Below are 17,843 nucleotides of genomic sequence, written 5' to 3' on the forward strand. Positions count from 1 at the left end.
AGGCAGGGGAATGTACTGTAGTTACCTCGAGTCGCGGTGATGCGCCCTCTGCTGGATGGACTCATATGAACTCGAACCTGGGAACTTTTCAGAATATTTTAGGGGCACTGTGGATATCACTGTTATGGGGCACTGTGGATGCCTGTGAACTTTTCCACATTCTGTCATGTTACAGCCATAAACTTTGTTTTTTGTTTTTATTTGGATTTTCTGTGATCCAAAACTAAGTAACAAGCATTTGTGACACAAAGGAAATGATACAGGGTTTTTTAATTATTTTAAAAATATAAATCTGATAATTGTGAGGTGCATTAGTATTCAGCCCCCTTGACTCAGTACTTCTTAGGACAACCTTTTTCTGCAGTCTCTGCTGTAGTCTTTTGGGGTCTGTCTCTCCAGCTTTGCACATCTAGAGGTGACATTTTGCCCCTTCTTCTTTGCCCCCTCGCTCAGTGAGATTGCATGGAGACATCTGATCAGTAACTTTCACGTCTTGTCGCAGATTCTCTGGGATTTGGGTCTGGACTGTGACTGGGCCTTTCATACACATATGAATATGCTCTCATCTTTATTCCCCATTGTAGCTCTTGCAGGATGTTTAGGGTCGTTGTCCTGCTGGAAGATGAACCTACTACCCAGTCTCAAGTCTTTTGCAGCCTCTAACACGGTTTCCTCCAGGATTGACATGTATTTAGCTCAATCCATTTTCTCAACTTTGAGCAGCTTCCCTGCCCCTGCTGAAGAAAAGCCTCCCCACAGCATGATTCTGCCACCACTATGTGTGATGGTGGGGATGGTGTTTCAGGGTGATGGGCAGTGTTAGTTTTCAGTCACTCATAGCCTCTTGTATTTAGCCCAAAACGTTCTCCTTTGGTCTGATCTTAACCCCTTCTTCCACATGCTCGCTGTGCCCCCTACATGTTTTTATGCAAACAGGACTTGTTATGATTTGCTATCAAAATGGCTTCTTCTTGCCACTCTTTCATAAAGGCCATATTTGTGGAGTATACAATTAATAGTTTCCCTGTGGACAGATTTTCCCACTTGAGCGGTGGATCTCTGCAGCTCCTCCACAGTGACCATGGGCCTCCTGGCTGCTTCTCGTTTTAGTGCTCCCCTTGCTTGGGATGTCAGGTTAGGTGAAAGGCCTTGATAGGTTTGCAGTTATTCCATATTTCTTCCATTCTTGGATGATGGATTGAACAGTGCTCCATGAGATGTTCTGAGCTTGGGTGTTACCGATCTGCAACACAGGACTAAGGTAGAAGGTGGAAAACTGACCCTGCACTATGACTAGGCTGAAACCATACTATGGAGTGGGCGACCCATTCCTTGCGAATAGACCCACAGGCGACCTAGGTTAATCTCAAACGAAGACCTATAGATAAAGGGTAAGGGATTCCCTAAAAGACAAAAAGGACTGGGTACAAAAACGGGTCACCTCCTAATAGAAACACAGAGAAGGCTGCAGAAACCAATAGAAAACAGAAACTAAGGCTAGCAGAACCAGAGGTAAAAGCACTGCACAAATAACACACACAGAACACAAAGCAAAGCACCAAGCTGGAGCTCAAGCAGATAAACACTGTTGTCCAGTAAGGACTGGGAGGCAGGTCCTGGTTAATAAAGAGTGAAACAAACACCTGACCCAAGACAAACCCAGCACCAGAGGAAAAAGACCATCAGCCAGAACTCCACAAGAAAATAGCGGATAGTCACAAACTAAACAGATTCTAGCATTGGGCTACTTTTTTTTTTTTTTTTTATAACCTAACCCTGCTCTATTCTCCTCCACAACTTTATCCCTGATCTTTTTGCTGAGCTCCTTGGTTTTCACGATGCTGTTTGATCCCTAATGTTCTCACACAAACCTCTGAGGCCTTCATAAAACAACTGTAGTTATACTGAGAAGAAATCACACCCAGGTGGACGCAAAGTACTAATTATGTGACTTCTGGAGGAAATTGGTCACTCAGGATTTCATTTAGGGGGATAAGACTCCATGGGCTGAATACAAATGCACCTCACAATTATCAGATTTAGATTTTTAAAATAATTAGAAAACCCTGTATGATTTCCTTTACACGTCACAAATACTTGCAACTTTGTATCAGTATCACCTAAAATCCCCCCCAAAATACACTACCGTTCAAAAATGTAGGGTCACCCAGACAATTTTGCTTTTTTCTATGAAAACTCATACTTTTATTAATCAAATAAGTTGCCAAATGAATTGAAAATCTAGTCCAGACATTGACAAGATTCGAAAAAAATATTTTTATTTGAAATAATTTTATCCTTCAAACTTTGCTGTCCTCAAAGAATGCTCCCTTTGCAGCAATTACAGCATTGCAGACGTTTGGCATTCTAGCAGTTAATTTGCTGGGGTAATCTGGAGAAATTTCACCCCATGCTTCCAGAAGCCCCTCCACAAGTTGGTTTGGCTTAATGGGCACTTCTTGCACCATACGGTCACGCTGCTCTCACAACAGCTCAATGGGGTTGAGATCTGGTGACTGCGCTGGCCGCTCTATTACAGATAGATACCAGCTGCTGCTTTTTCCCTAAATAGTTCCTGCATAATTTGGAGGTGGCTTTTGGTCATTGTCCTGTTGTAGGATGAAATTGGCTCCAGTCAAGCGCTGTCCACAGGGTATGGCATGGCGTTGCAAAATGGAGTGATAGCCTTCCGTATTCAAAATCTCTTATTACCTTGTACAAATCTCCCACTTTACCAGCACCAAAGCAACCCCACACCATCACATTACCTCCACCATGCTTGACAGATGGCGTCAGGCTCTCTTCCAGCATCTTTTCTGTTGTTCTGCGTCTCACAAATGTTCTGTGTGATCCAAACACCTCAAACTTGGATTCGACCATCCATAACACTTTTTTCCAATCTTCCTCTGACCAATGTCTGTGTTCTTTTGCCCGTAATGATATTTTCCTTTTTTTAGCCAGTCTCAGATATGGCTTATCTTTGCCACTCTGCCCTGAAGGCCAGCATCCTGGAGTCGCCTCTTCACTGTAGACGTTGACACTGGCGTTTTGTATGTACTATTTAATGAAGCTGCCAGTTGAGGACCTGTGAGGCGTCGATTTCTCAAACTACAGACTCTAATGTACTTATCTTGTTGCTCAGTTGTGCAGTGGGGCCACGTCTCTTTCTACTCTGGTTAGAGCCTGTTTGTGCTCTTCTCTGAAGGGAGTAGTACACACCGTTGTAGGAAATCTTCAGTTTCTTGGCAATTTCTCACATGGAATAGCCTTCATTTTTAAGAACAAGAATAGACTGTCGAGTTTCACATGAAAGTTCTTTTTTTCTGGCCATTTTGAGAGTTTAATGGAACCAACAAATGTAATGCTCCAGATTCACAACTAGGTCAAAGGAAGGTCAGGTTTATAGGTTCTCTAATCAGCCAAACTGTTTTCAGCTGTGCTAACATACTTACACAAGGGTTTTCAAGGGTATTCTAACCATCAATTAGCCTTCTTACACAGTTAGCACAAACTACCATAAGAACACTGGAGTGATGGTTGTTGGAAATGGGCCTCTATACACCTATGAAGATATTGCATTACAAACCAGACGTTTGCAGCTAGAATAGTCATTTACCACATTAACAATGTAAAGAGTGTATTTCTGAATCATTTAATGTCAGCTTCATTGGAAAAAAACTGTGCTTTTCTTTAAAAAATAAGTAAATTTCTAAGTGACCCTAAACTTTTGAACGGTAGTGTGCATTTAAGTTTGTGGGTGTAGCGTGAAAAAAAAAATATGGAAAAGTTCAAGATGTATAAATATATTTTCAAGCTATGGTACATTATTGTATGTAGAATTTACATTTGGGATTTTTTTTCTTCACCTTTTGTCTTTTTATGAATAATATATATACCCCTCTGCTTTCCTGGGCTATAGATGGCTCCACACCCAGAGCCCCAGGCAGACACGCTTCATGGTGCAAGGTCGCCCCTGTATTGAGAAGAGCCCCTGATGCAGGGATGGATGAATTTAGCTGATTCTTACACAAGGAGCTGTATTCAGGCTCCGAGCAGCGGGTGGTGGTAGCTTTGGCCACTTTCCCGCTGTCCCCGCAGAGTTTGCCTCCCTGTGTTTCTGACACTTGATATACGGCCTGTTCTGTGTTTTGTGTCCTAATGTCAGTCCTGATTTCTTGCCAAAAGTCCTGAAGTGACGGAGCCGGTACCGGTGACAACCAGACTGCGCATCCTCAGTGTCAGAAGTCTCCAGAGCCTCCCCCTTTGTTAAAGCTCCTCTCCAGATTTGTGGGCATTTATGTCCTGACAATATTTGCAATTATGTTGATACTAAATTGAGATTATTACAATCCAAAAATCACATTAGCAACAGAGCAGCAACAGCAGGAAAAAGGAAAGTCCACAATCGCTTAAATGTGTACTCTGTGCACGGTCCTCCTTCTGTGGCTCAGATCACACAAGCCGAAAGGATAAAAAGCTCTCCAAAGTGCAACAACTGTGTTACAATGGTTGTCCGCTGTTACTTGTAGTCCGCCAGTGCAGAGTATAAAAATAGGGATTTTTGTGTTACTCACCGTAAAATCCTTTTCTCCGAGACGCTCATTGGGGGACACAGGACTGTGGGTGTATGCTTCTGCCGCCAGGAGGCTGACACTAAGTAGACATAAAAAAAGTTAGCTCCTCCTCCGTCGTATACACCCTGACACTGGCTACCAGAGAATCCAGTTTGGTGCAAAAGCAGTAGGAGAAATAAAAATAATATTATCAGCATAAATACAGAAAACTTAAGTCTAGAAAAAACCTCACTCTGATAATATCAGATACAAAAAGACAGTAGCCACCAGGGAGGGAGCTGTGTCCCCCAATGAGCGTCTCGGAGAAAAGGATTTTACGGTGAGTAACACAAAAATCCATATTTCTCCTTCGCCTCATTGGGGGACACAGGACTGTGGGATGTCCTAAAGCAGTCCCTGGGTGGGAAATTAACTCACCAATAATAATTATCCAGACCACTGTTGTCTATAAGAGCGTTACCGCCGCTTGAAGAATCCTTCTACTCAGACTTGCATCTGCAGAGATCTGGGAGAGGACGTTATAATGTTTGACAAAGGTATGCAAACTAGACCAGGTTGCAGCTTTGCAAACCTGTTCTGCTGAGGCCTGATGCCGAATCACCCAGGAAGCCCCCCACTGCTCTAGTGGAGTGAGCTTTGATTCCAGCCGGAACCATCATGCCCTTGGTGCGATAGGCCTCCAGAATGGCCGCACGTATCCACCTGGCCAGGGTAGATTTTGAGGCCGCGCATTCCTTCCTGCGACCTTCTGGGAGGACAAACAGAGCATCCATCTGACGGAAAGGAGCTGTACGGGAAATGTATCTCCTCAGCGCTCTCACCAGGTCCAACGTATGGAGAGCTTTTTTTTTTTTTTTTTTACACGGTGCGTAGGCGCCAGGCAAAAAGAAGGAAGAATATATCCTCATTAAAATGGAACGAGGAAACAACCTTCGGCAAAAAGGAAGGTACTGGTCCGAGTACTACCTTGTCCTGAAGAAAACGTAGAAAGGGAGTACGACAGGACAGGGCTGACAGTTCTGATACCCCGCCTTATGGAAGTTAAGGCCACTAAAAATAAGACTTTCCAAGAAAGGAAAGTCAAGGAAATATCCTCAAGAGGCTCTAAGGGAGCCTCCTGCAAGGCCCTTAAGACTAAATTAAGGTCCCAAGCTTCCAAAGGAGACTTATAAGTAGGGACCATATGAACGACTCCCTGAAAAAAAAAGGTCCTGACCTGACAGGTCGTAGCAATCCTACGCTAAAAAAACAAAGAAAGACCGATAAGGCTGAAATTTGCCTTTTAAGAGTACTTGGAGCAAGCCCTGAATCCAGTCCTGCTTGGAGAAAGGCTAGAATATTAGGGATGGAAAAACGCACAGTAGGCAGCCCGCGCCCTCTACACCAAGAAAGAAAGACTTTCCAAGTGTAAAGAAATTCTGGCCGAAACGGTTTTACATGCATTAATCATGGTATCTGATACCTCTTGGGAGAACCCTGCCTGAGTTAAAAACCCAAGATTCAACGGCCAGGCCGTCAAACGTAGGACCCCTGAGTTCTGGTGGTAAAAACGGCCCTTGAGATAGAAGATCTGGACAATTGGGGAGCCGTCACGGAACTCCAGCGAAAAGCTGTACTAGGTCCGCATACCAGGTTCGCCATGGCCAACCCGGAGCTATCAGAATAGCCGGCGCTCCTTCTGACTTGATCTTCTTGATTACCCTTGGGAGCAGCACCAGAGGAGGGACAGATAAGAGAGATGAAACTGGTTCCAAGTAAGTACTAACGCATCCACGGCGATCGCCTGCGGATCTCGGTACCGGGAGACAAGTCTGGGTACCTTGGCATTCCACTTGGACGCCATTAGATCCACATCCAGAGTCCCCCATAGATGGCATATTTGCTGAAATACTTCGGGATGGAGAGACCATACCCTTGACGCCAGACCCGGACGGCTGAGGAAATCTGCCGCCCAGTTCTCTTCGCTCGGGATGTGGACTGCGGGAATCACCGAGTGATTCCTCTCAGCCCAGAACAGAATTTCTTTTACCTCCTGCATGGCTGCCTTGCTGCGGGAGCCCCCCTGAAGATTTATGCAGGCCACGGCAGTGGTGTAGTCCGATTGAATTCGGACCGGGCGACCCGCCAAAAGATAGCAAAAATAATGCAAAGCTAGTCGAACCGCCCGAATCTCTAAGAGATAGATGGGGAGATCTGATTCCTGAGGAGACCAACGCCCCTGAGCTGTGTGGTGAAAAAAGAGAAAAAACAAAAAAAACAAACACTGCTCCCCAACGGAGGAGACTGGCGTCAGTTGTGACTTACCAGCCAATAGGTTGGGGGAAAAAGCTCCCCCCCCCCAGTAGGGACGAGCTGTGTAATCACCATGAAAGAGACTGCCTAACCTGGGGAGACAACAGAAAAACTGCGGTTAAGAGAGAGTTGATTCTTGTTCCATACTGCTAAGATTGCATGCTGGAGAGGTCGAAGGTGAAGCTGTGCAAATGGTACCGCTTCTACAGCTGCAACCATCCTACCTAACACCCTCATACAGAATCGGATCGTATGAGGGTACGGTAACTGGAGATTCCTCACCTCCCGCTGAAGGGCTAGGACTTTGTCCTGGGAAAGGATCGACAGGACTTGAGAGGAGTCGAAAATCACGCCTAGAAATGAAATCCTCCGAGATAGATCTAGGGATGACTTCCTTAAATTTACTAGCCAACCCAGACGAGAAAGGGAGTCTACAACAAGCTGGCCTTTTACTTGCAAGCCTGAAAGGACGGTCCTTTGATCAGAGGATCGTTTATATAAGGCAAGACTACTATCCCTCGAGAGTGCAGAATGGACACCGCAGATAACATGACCTTCGTGAACACCCTGGGAGCGGAGGCCAGCCCGAAGGGTAAAGCCGTGAACTAGAAGTGTAGGTTGTTTAGAGCGAACCGGAGAAATCTTTGATGAGAAGAAAAAAAAAAAAAAAATGGGAATATGTAGGCAGACATCCTGAATGTCTATTGAGGCCAAGAACTCTCCCTTTTCCATGAGGCAATAACTGACCAGAGAGATTTCATCCGAAAGTGACGAACGCGGACAAACCTGTTTAAGCGTTTCAGATCCAGAATGGGTCTTACTATCCCGTCCTTTTTGGGTACTACGAAAAGATTGGAATAAAATCCTTGAAACCTTTCTTCTCTTGGAACAGGAGAAATAACCCCGCAGAGACAAAGGGACCCTTTGGAATTGTACTGGTCTTGTCAGTGGGACCCGGACCTGGAAAGAACCGGGGAGAAGGCTGACAGACTAGCTCTATCTTGTAACCTGAAGATATGAGCTCTCCCACCCACTGGTCGTGGATAACTTAAAGCCAGACCTGGAGAAACAAAAGTAGACTTCCGCCTACTCTGTTGGAGGCACTCCGAGGAGGTCTCCAAACACTTTTGAGTCCTAGATTATCTGGATATAGTTGATTGGGAAAGCATCTTTCCCCCCTGATGGGCCGTATAGGAGACTCGATTGTCTCTATCCTGATTGGGTCGACCCTGCTCCGCAGAGCCCGATGCTGGAGCCCATCTAGTATTACGAAAGGATCTGAAGCGAGCCTGGAATTGGCGACGCAAAGGCTGTCTAATCCTCTGCTGAGGAGAAAGCTAGCTCTTCCCACCTGTGGAGTTGGAGATAAGCTGATCCAGCTTTTTTTTTTTTTTTTTTCGAATAAGCCACTCCCCTGGCAGGGTAAGGTTGAAAGACTTTTAGAAGTAGAATCGGCCCATGTACTTAACCAGAGCGCCCTTCTAATGGCAATTGCATTAGCCGCAGCAGAAGAAGGTACAGTCTGCAGCATCAAAGGATGCATTGATCAGATAGCTACCCACAAGAGCATCTGAGAAAAACATTTCTGACAGCTCTGCTGGCAAATCCCTTTCTTGAAGAGCCTTTGTTAAAGACTCTGACCAAGACAATATAGCCTTAGTAACCCAAGTTGCTGCAAAAGAGGGAAAAAATGCTGAACTTGAAGCCTCAAAAATTGGAACTAGTTAAGCTCTCTATAAGACGATCCGTAGGATCCTTAATGGACAAGCCATTAGGGAGCAATAGCAAAGTGCTAGAGGCTAAACGAGACACCGGGGGATCTACTGAAGGATCCTCTGCCCATTTACTACATAACTCAGTAGCAAAGGAATACCTAGCCTTCAAAGTTTTTTGTTTTTTTTTTCCTGCTCCGATAAAAACCTTGTCCGGGAGCTCCCGATTCCGAATCAGGTCCTCAAACTCGGGGAGAGAGGAAAAAAAAAAAACCCTATGGGACCGATTGGCCCGCTAAAATGAGACCTTGTGATCAGAGGGTAAGGCGAGTTCGTCTTCTAACCCCAGGAACTGAATTGACAGTCTCAATCAGGCCATCGACAGACTCCTGAAACCCCGGAGCCTCAAAGATAAGGGAAACTTCTGACTCATAGTCTGTCTCAATTTCTCCGCCTCTACTGAGGAAGGCGAGCGAGATACGGACCTCCAGGGTGCCGAAGCCCCAGACGGCCCGAGCGACGCTGTGCGAACTTGCTTTCCACGCGTCTGTCTAGTTTGAGCGCGGCCCTGCAGCCGAAGGCTTTTGAGACCCTGAGGCCTTCTCTGAGACAGATGGGCTGCAGACCCTGACCGCCGGGGTCTGAACGGACTTGATTGCTTCAGTTAGGGCGAAAAGGACGTGACCCATTTCGGTGGAAAAGTCCCAGCCTTTGCATGACGGGCAGGAGCTGGAGAGATTGCTGGGGAACTCGGGGGGGCTCCTGAGCGCGTTCAGAGTCGCAGACCTCACAGAGACGATTGCTCTGGGCATACGGGAGGGCAGCACGGCAAGCTACACAAACGGTATATAGGACCGTGTGAGACTTGACCTATCTAGACAGTGATTCTGTAAAAGCTATACCCAGGGCTTTAGACTGGGAAAACAACAGCGCTTCAACTGTCAGGCTGGAGGGGGAAGCACTTACCCCAGTCCTGTGTTGCAGTGTGGAACCGAACACAAAATGTGCCGCCTTGATCCCCAGCTGTCTTCAGGGGGCAGAAACGCCATGATTGCAGCGTTGGAGCGGCCTGTAGTAGGCCGAAGCCGGGACCTCGATTTTCCCCAGCATGGAGAGGAGAGGGCGGTCCGGAAGTAAACGCGCCGGAGGGGGCGGAGCCTCACAGCGCGGTCTATTCTGGGTGGAAGCCGGGCCAGAATGACCCGGAAGAGCACCCGGGACGCCAGGCCGGAGCCTGGAGCCCCTGAAAGGCCGCGGCGCCGGCCGCACTGTACTGCTGCGGCGCCGACTAGCGCCGGACGAGCCGCAGCGCTGAAGGGAGACTGCGGAGCCGCTCATTACCTGGCGCCGATCGGCGCAGGGACGCCTGGAGCTGCCTAGGAGGTAAAAATCGCTTGCATCAGGAGCCCCTTTCCTATCCGTCCCCTATTTTTGCAAGCTGAACCCTCTGAGAAAAGAGGGCTAGCGGGGGAGGGCAGAGAATATGACTCTGTGTTAACCCTAGCTCCATTTTCCACCTTTGGGAAAAGGAGAGGGACCGTCCACCACCCCTCTAACACCACAGCAGAACTTAGGTGTAGAAATCAGGGGGATCACACGGACATCAGAGAGCACCTGTACAGCCTATGGTCTTAAATACCTTAGGGTGGTCAGGGCCAAGTCCGGAGTGCAATCCCACGTCGCGGGAAAGGATACGTGGAGATACTCGCACGTGCTTGCCCGTTGCTGGTTTGGGGAGATCGGACCCTCAAAAGGATCCGTCGCCCCTCTCAATCCATATGAAGTTTGAAAGAAATAAGGGTCCGAGGATCCGGGACCCAGAGGTGTGCCTCCTTCAGACACTAAGCAAGAACTGGATTCTCTGGTAGCCAGTGTCAGGGTGTATACAACGGAGGAGGAGCTAACTTTTTTTATGTCTACTTAGTGTCAGCCTCCTGGCGGCAGAAGCATACACCCACAGTCCACAGTCCTGTGTCCCCCAATGAGGCGAAGGAGAAAAAATACCAATGTCCGTCTTGATATTCCATATTGATGGGTTTTGATTAGAGAATGTTAACTTGTGAGTGCGGAAAGACTATTTAAGATGAGGCACCTGAAACACGCAGGACATACCCCACAATGGTTTTACACTTAATATATCGCTAGGTGTATTAAGACAGACATTTGGATTTTTTATAACATGCACGGGAGGACTACAAGTACCAGTGGACAACCAAAGGAGCTGTCCTGCTGTGGAGATCTGTTTATTAGTGATGAGCGAATAAAGTTGTTACTCGAGATTTCCCGAGCACGCTCGGGGGTCCTCCGAGTATTTTTTAGTGCTCAGAGATTTAGTTTTCCTCAACTCAGCTGAATGATTTACATCTGTTAGCCAGCCTGAGTACATGTGGGGATTCCCTAGCAACCAGGCAACCCCCACATGTACTTATGCTGGCTAACAGATGTAAATCATTCAGCTGCGGCGCTGAAAACTAAATCTCCGAGCACTAAAAAATACGCGGAGGACACCCGAGCGTGCTCGAGAAATCTAGAGTAAAGCGTATATTCGCTCATGACTACTGTTTATCCTTTGTGAGACAGTGACTCCTGTTACAGCTAGGGGCGCTGTTTGTTCCCCCCAGGATGCGCACAGAGGTGTAGTAAGGCCATGAGGGGGCGTTATAGTCGCAGGTGTGGCTGTGATTACAATTGTTAAAAGCCCTGTAGTATAGAGAGGTTTTAGATTTGAGTCTGCGGAGTCTCAGGTGTGTCAGGACCAGAGTGAAGCCTGACAACCCACAGCATACACACTGGTGCTGCTGTCCATGATGAATGGTCACGGATGTGGACAGGTCTTGTGCCCGGAGGTAGACTGTCGTGTGCCCAAAGGAAAGACCAGCGTGTGTCACAGCTACAGACAGGAGGATGTCAAGGTCTGTGTACGGCTGTGAGTAGAGACTGTGATACAGCGGTGCAGGACACCCAAGGAACTAGTCAGAGGAGGACTAGCATGTGTAGTGACTGCAATATAATGGATGCTTTAATGAACTGGTGTGAACTGAACACTGAAGTTATGTGCATTTAAGTTATATGCTTGGAACCTTTTCTGTGTGAAGATAACACATTAAAGACACTTTTATTTTTGAACTTTGTGGGTCACTGCCTCTTCACTGCTACCGATGCTTTACACCTTCCATGTGTAAAAGGAGGTGAGTGAATGGCCCGTTCAGACTGCGACCATCGGCTTCTAAGATGTCAGCCACAGCAGGACGGAGGTGGAAGGATTGAATTTGAGATGACATCAAACTGGATTAGATACTCGGCTCACCAGACAGTTTCACACGAGCTAAGATTAGGTACACAGCTCAGCATCTCAATGAATGTAACATTTGGCATTTTCTCGTTTCTCCTGCAGATCCAGTCGAGGTTGTGAACATCACCAGTCACATCCAGCACATCCACGGCACGTACGGAAGATCTGCGCTGCTCTCGGTGCAGTACAGCAGCTCCAGCAGTGACAAGCCAGTGGTCAAATGGCAAGTGAGGAGAGAGAAGCCGGTCACTGTGGTGCAGTCTGTGGGCACCGAGATTATTGGGAATTTGCGACCGGATTATAAGGATCGGATACAGATATTTGAAAATGGCTCCCTCCTAATAAGCAACCTCCTCCTGTCTGACGAGGGGATGTACGAGGTGGAGGTCTCCATAACAGATGACACTTTCACCGGACAAAAGTCTATCAACCTCACTGTGGACGGTAAGATCATAATGTCACTAAGTGGATGGCAACAGTTCCTCCATAACATTACCAGCCACAGTCACCTCCTCCATAACATTACCAACCACAGTCACCTCCTCTATAACATTATCGTCCACAGTCACCTCCCCATAACATTACCATCCACAGTCACCTCCTCTATAACATTATCGTCCACAGTCACCTCCCCATAACATTACCATCCACAGTCACCTCCTCCATAACATTACCTGCCACAGTCACCTCCTCCATAACATTACCAGCCACAGTCACCTCCTCCATAACATTATCGGCCACAGTCACCCCCCCCATAACATTACCATCCACAGTCACCTCCTCCATAACATTACCTGCCACAGTCACCTCCTCCATAACATTACCAGCCACAGTCACCTCCTCTATAACATTATCGGCCACAGTCACCTCCCCCATAACATTACCATCCACAGTCACCTACTCCATAACATTACCGTCCAGAGTCACCTCCATAACATTACCATCCACAGTCACCTCCTCCATAACATTACCGTCCAGAGTCACCTCCTCATAACATTACCTGCCACAGTCACCTCCTCCATAACATTACTGGTCACAGTCACCTCCCCCATAACATTACCGTCCAGAGTCACCTCCATAACATTACCGTCCACAGTCACCTCCCCCATAACGTTACCATCCATAGTAACCTCCTCCATAACATTACCTGCCACAGTCACCTCCTCCATAACATTACCAACCACAGTCACCTCCTCCATGACATTACCAGCCACAGTCACCTCCTCTATAACATTATCGGCCACAGTCACCTCCCCCATAACATTACCATCCACAGTCACCTACTCCATAACATTACCGTCCAGAGTCACCTCCATAACATTACCATCCACAGTCACCTCCTCCATAACATTACCGTCCAGAGTCACCTCCTCATAACATTACCTGCCACAGTCACCTCCTCCATAACATTACTGGTCACAGTCACCTCCCCCATAACATTACCGTCCAGAGTCACCTCCATAACATTACCATCCACAGTCACCTCCCCCATAACGTTACCATCCATAGTAACCTCCTCCATAACATTACCATCCACAGTCAACTCCTCCATAACATTACCATCCACAGTCACCTCCTCCATAACATTACTGGCCACAGCCACTTCCCCCATAACATTACCGGCCACAGTCACCTCCTCCATAACATTACCATCCACAATTACCTCCCCATAACATTACCATCCACAGTCACCTCCTCCATAATATTACCATCCACAGTCACCTCCTCCATAACATTACTGCCAAAGCCACTTCCCCCATAACATTACCATCCACAGTCACCTCCATAATATTACCATCCACAGTCACCTCCTCCATAACATTACTGGCCACAGCCACCTCCCCCATAACATTATCATCCACAGTCACCTCCTCCATAACATTACCATCCACAGTCACCTCCTCCATAACATTACTGGCCACAGCCACCTCCCCCATAACATTACCATCCACAGTCACCTCCCCATAACATTACCATCCACAATCACCTCCCCCATAACATTACCATCCACAATCACCTCCTCCATAACATTACCATCCACAGTCACCTCCTCCATAACATTACCATCCACAGTCACCTCCCCCACAACATTACCATCCTCAGTCACCTCCTCCATAACATTACCGTCCACAGTCACCTACTCCATAACATTACCATCCACAGTCACCTCCCCCATAACATTACCATCCACAGTCACCTACTCCATAACATTACTGGTCACAGCCACCTCCCCCATAACACTACCATCCACAGTCACCTCCTCCATAACATTACTGGCCACAGCCACCTCCCCCATAACATTACCATCCACAATCACCTCCCCCATAACATTACCATCCACAGTCACCTCCTCCATAAAATTACCATCCACAGTCACCTCCTCCATAACATTACCATCCACAATCACCTCCCCATAACATTACCATTCAGTCACATCCTCCATAATATTACCATCCACAGTCACCTCCTCCATAACATTACCATCCACAATCACCTCCCCATAACATTACCATTCACAGTCACCTCCTCCATAACATTACCATCCACAGTCACCTCCCCATAACATTACCATTCACAGTCATCTCCTCCATAACATTACCATCCACAGCCACTTCCCCCATAACATTATCACCCACAGCCACTTCCCCCATAACATTACCATCCACAGCCACTTCCCCCATAACATTACCATCCACAGCCACTTCCCCCATAACATTACCATCCACAGCCACTTCCCCCATAACATTACCATCCACAGTCACCTCCTCCATAACATTACCATCCACAGTCACCTCCTCCATAACATTACCATCCACAGTCACCTCCTCCATAACATTACCATCCACAGTCACCTCCTCCATAACATTACCATCCACAGTCACCTCCTCCATAACATTACCATCCACAGCCACTTCCCCCATAACATTACCATCCTCTGTCATTAGGTTTTCTGCTATCTCATCTTTCCTTTTATTTCTGACCAGTTCCTGTGTCGAAGCCTCGTGTGTCTGTTCCTTCATCCACTGTCCTGGAGCTGACAGAGAACCTCACTATGAGCTGCGTCCATGAGAACGGGACTAAGCCGCTCTACACCTGGCTGAAGGCTGGGAAGACGCTAATCAATGATTCCAGGATCCTCCTGTCCCCTAATCATCAGGTGGTGACCATCACCAGGGTCTTAATGTCTGATGATGAAATCTATAATTGCCTGGTAGAAAATCCTATTAGCAGCGGACGGAGTTCTCCTATAAAGATGACCGTCTACAGTGAGTAATAACTATTAATATTAAACACATGGAAATTAGTATATAAAAAAAATACATATAAAGTATATGACCACTGTGAGGGGTTGACTCACTCAGGCTATGTTCACATTAGCGTTGTGTCAGGCGCAGCCGCGGCGACGCATGCGTCATGCGCCCCTATATTTAACATGGGGGGCGCATGGACATGCGTTGCTCTTGCGTTTTGTGACGCATGCGTCACTGTGGCGCAACTGTCAGGGCGCAGAGGACGCTGCATGATGCAGTTTTTTCTGCGCCAAAAACCATGAAAAAATGAACGCATACGTCACAAAATGCTGCGTTGTGCATGCGTTCACATTTGCCTTGTGCATTGCGTCGCCGACGCTGCACCGCACAACGCAAATGTGAACGTAGCCTCAGCTGCTTCCCAAGGTAGACACAGAAACGCTTCTTGTGGTAAATCTGCTGGTCTATTATAGAACAGCATAAACCATGGCGGGGTTCAGCAAAGTAAACATGGCCTTCTGGCATAACAGCAAAGCAAAAAGATAATGTATAGCAAAGTCCAATATGTCTGAGGGGTTCGCCTGCCCGGACCACCATGTGTCTTCAGCTCCACCTGGAGCCACCGTTTGGAGTCTTTTCTCTCCAAATCACAACACACAGACCACAACACACAGACCACAACACACAGACCACAACACCCAGACCACAACACACAGACCACAACACCCAGACCACAACACACAGACTGCCTCTCAAATTCACACAGGTCCTGACAGCACATGGCTGTGCCGACTCTGCAGGTGGACATAAGGAGGACATCTTCCCACCCACTCTATAGATATCCACATAACACCTGCCCATGTATGCAACTTTAAAGGGAACCTGTCACCCCCAAAATCGAAAGTGAGCTAAGCCCTCCGGCATCAGGGGCTTACCTACAGCATTCTGGAATGCATTCTGGAATGCTGTAGATAAGCCCCCGATGTATCCTGAAAGATGAGAAAAAGACGTTAGATTATTCTCACCCAGGGGCGATCCCAGTTCTCTTCTGGTCCGATGGGCGTCGCGGTTCGGTCCGGGGCCTCCCATCTTCTTACGATGACGTCCTCTTCTTGCCTTCAGGCTGCTGCGCAGGCATATTTTGTCTGCCCTGTTGAGGGCAGAGCAAAGTACTGCAGTGTGCAAGCGCCGGGACCTTTCCCGGCGCCTGCGCACTGCAGTCACTGTGTACATACATTACTGATCCTGAATTACCTCCTGTATTATACTCCAGAGCTGCACTCACTATTCTGCTGGTGCAGTCACTGTACATTACATTACTGATCCTGAGTTACCTCCTACATTATACTCCAGAGCTGCACTCACTATTCTGCTGGTGCAGTCACTGTACATTACATTACTGATCCTGAGTTACCTCCTATATTATACTCCAGAGCTGCACTCACTATTCTGCTGGTGCAGTCACTGTGTACATAAATTACATTACTGATCCTGAGTTACATCCTGTATTATACTCCAGAGCTGCACTCACTATTCTGCTGGTGCAGTCACTGTGTACATAAATTACATTACTGATCCTGAGTTACATCCTGTATTATACTCCAGAGCTGCACTCACTATTCTGCTGGTGCAGTCACTGAGAACATACATTACATTACTGATCCTGTACATTTGTTATGTAAAGCAGTCTATGACTTATCTGAGCTCCTATAATTTGGGTCAGGCACACTGACACCTATGGGAAATTGCTGCTATTTCTAATTCCTGTACCTGCTTCTTTTAGAGAAAATACAATGTTACATTTTTCGTTATGATGTTGGGCCATAAATATCCAATCGGATCTTGTCACAACACAGCATTGTATCTTAATTAACCAGATGTCTATTTTCAGTAATCCATGAGGAATAGACTGTTATCTGTATGCTGACTTTTGAATTTGTGTTTCTTTCTGGTTGGTTAAGAAAACACAGACTTTTGTTTGTGCAAGCCTGTAATATTGTCTTGTAAGTTGACATTTGATGTAACATACTGTGCTGTTATCTTGGATGACTAGTGATGTTTGCTGATTACGCATTATCCAGGCCAGCTGGCTTGTTGACTTGCAAAACAGAGGAGTAAACTATGCAAATTGATTTAAATTGTCAAACAATGCGAGTCGACCTAATCCCATCTTTCTCTAGACCTTTGAATGCTGATTTGAAGGTCAGTTGTTAGCTATAAAAAGAGGAGATGCCCCTCTGTAAGAGTACGTGTCCACGTTCAGGATGGCCGGCGGTTTGGACGGAGCGGCAAAATCGCTCCGCCCAAAGCTCTGCCCCCTTCTGGGGACGTGATGATGCCGGATGTGTTCATTGCACACATCCGGTATCATTGCACCCCACACATATGACCCTTTGTTATACCTTGCGGCGGCGCAGCGTCGCCGCAAGGTAAACGGACATGCTGCGATCTAAAAAGTCGCGCCGCATGTCCGGAATCGCAGGGCCGCCGGATGCGTGTTACCACGCATAGTGGAGACGGGATTTCATGAAATCCCCTCCACTATGCTGTAACATCTGGACGCTGCGTGTTTGACGCTGCGTCTCTATGCAGGGTCAAACACGCAGCGTTTCCTGAACGTGGAAACATACCCTTACAGAGATACCTCCAGACAGTCAAGAGAGCCAGACATCTAAAGAACCAGAGACTCTCTACAGGACAGCAGTGAAGACATCATGGCTCC

General features: G+C 47.1%; 1 protein-coding gene across 1 annotated transcript in view; it reads left to right on the plus strand.

Moving 5' to 3' along the window:
- Positions 1-17,843, plus strand: part of HEPACAM (hepatic and glial cell adhesion molecule) — a 45,544-nt gene that overhangs the window by 11,791 nt on the left and 15,910 nt on the right. Inside the window, exons 2-3 of the mRNA XM_069742818.1 lie at positions 11,973-12,314; positions 14,855-15,136. Of these exons, the coding sequence (XP_069598919.1) occupies positions 11,973-12,314; positions 14,855-15,136 (624 nt within the window). The remainder of the gene's footprint in view (positions 1-11,972; positions 12,315-14,854; positions 15,137-17,843) is intronic.

The sequence above is a fragment of the Ranitomeya imitator genome, chromosome 10 (genome assembly GCF_032444005.1).
Source record: "Ranitomeya imitator isolate aRanImi1 chromosome 10, aRanImi1.pri, whole genome shotgun sequence".
In the NCBI taxonomy this organism is placed as follows: domain Eukaryota; kingdom Metazoa; phylum Chordata; class Amphibia; order Anura; family Dendrobatidae; genus Ranitomeya; species Ranitomeya imitator.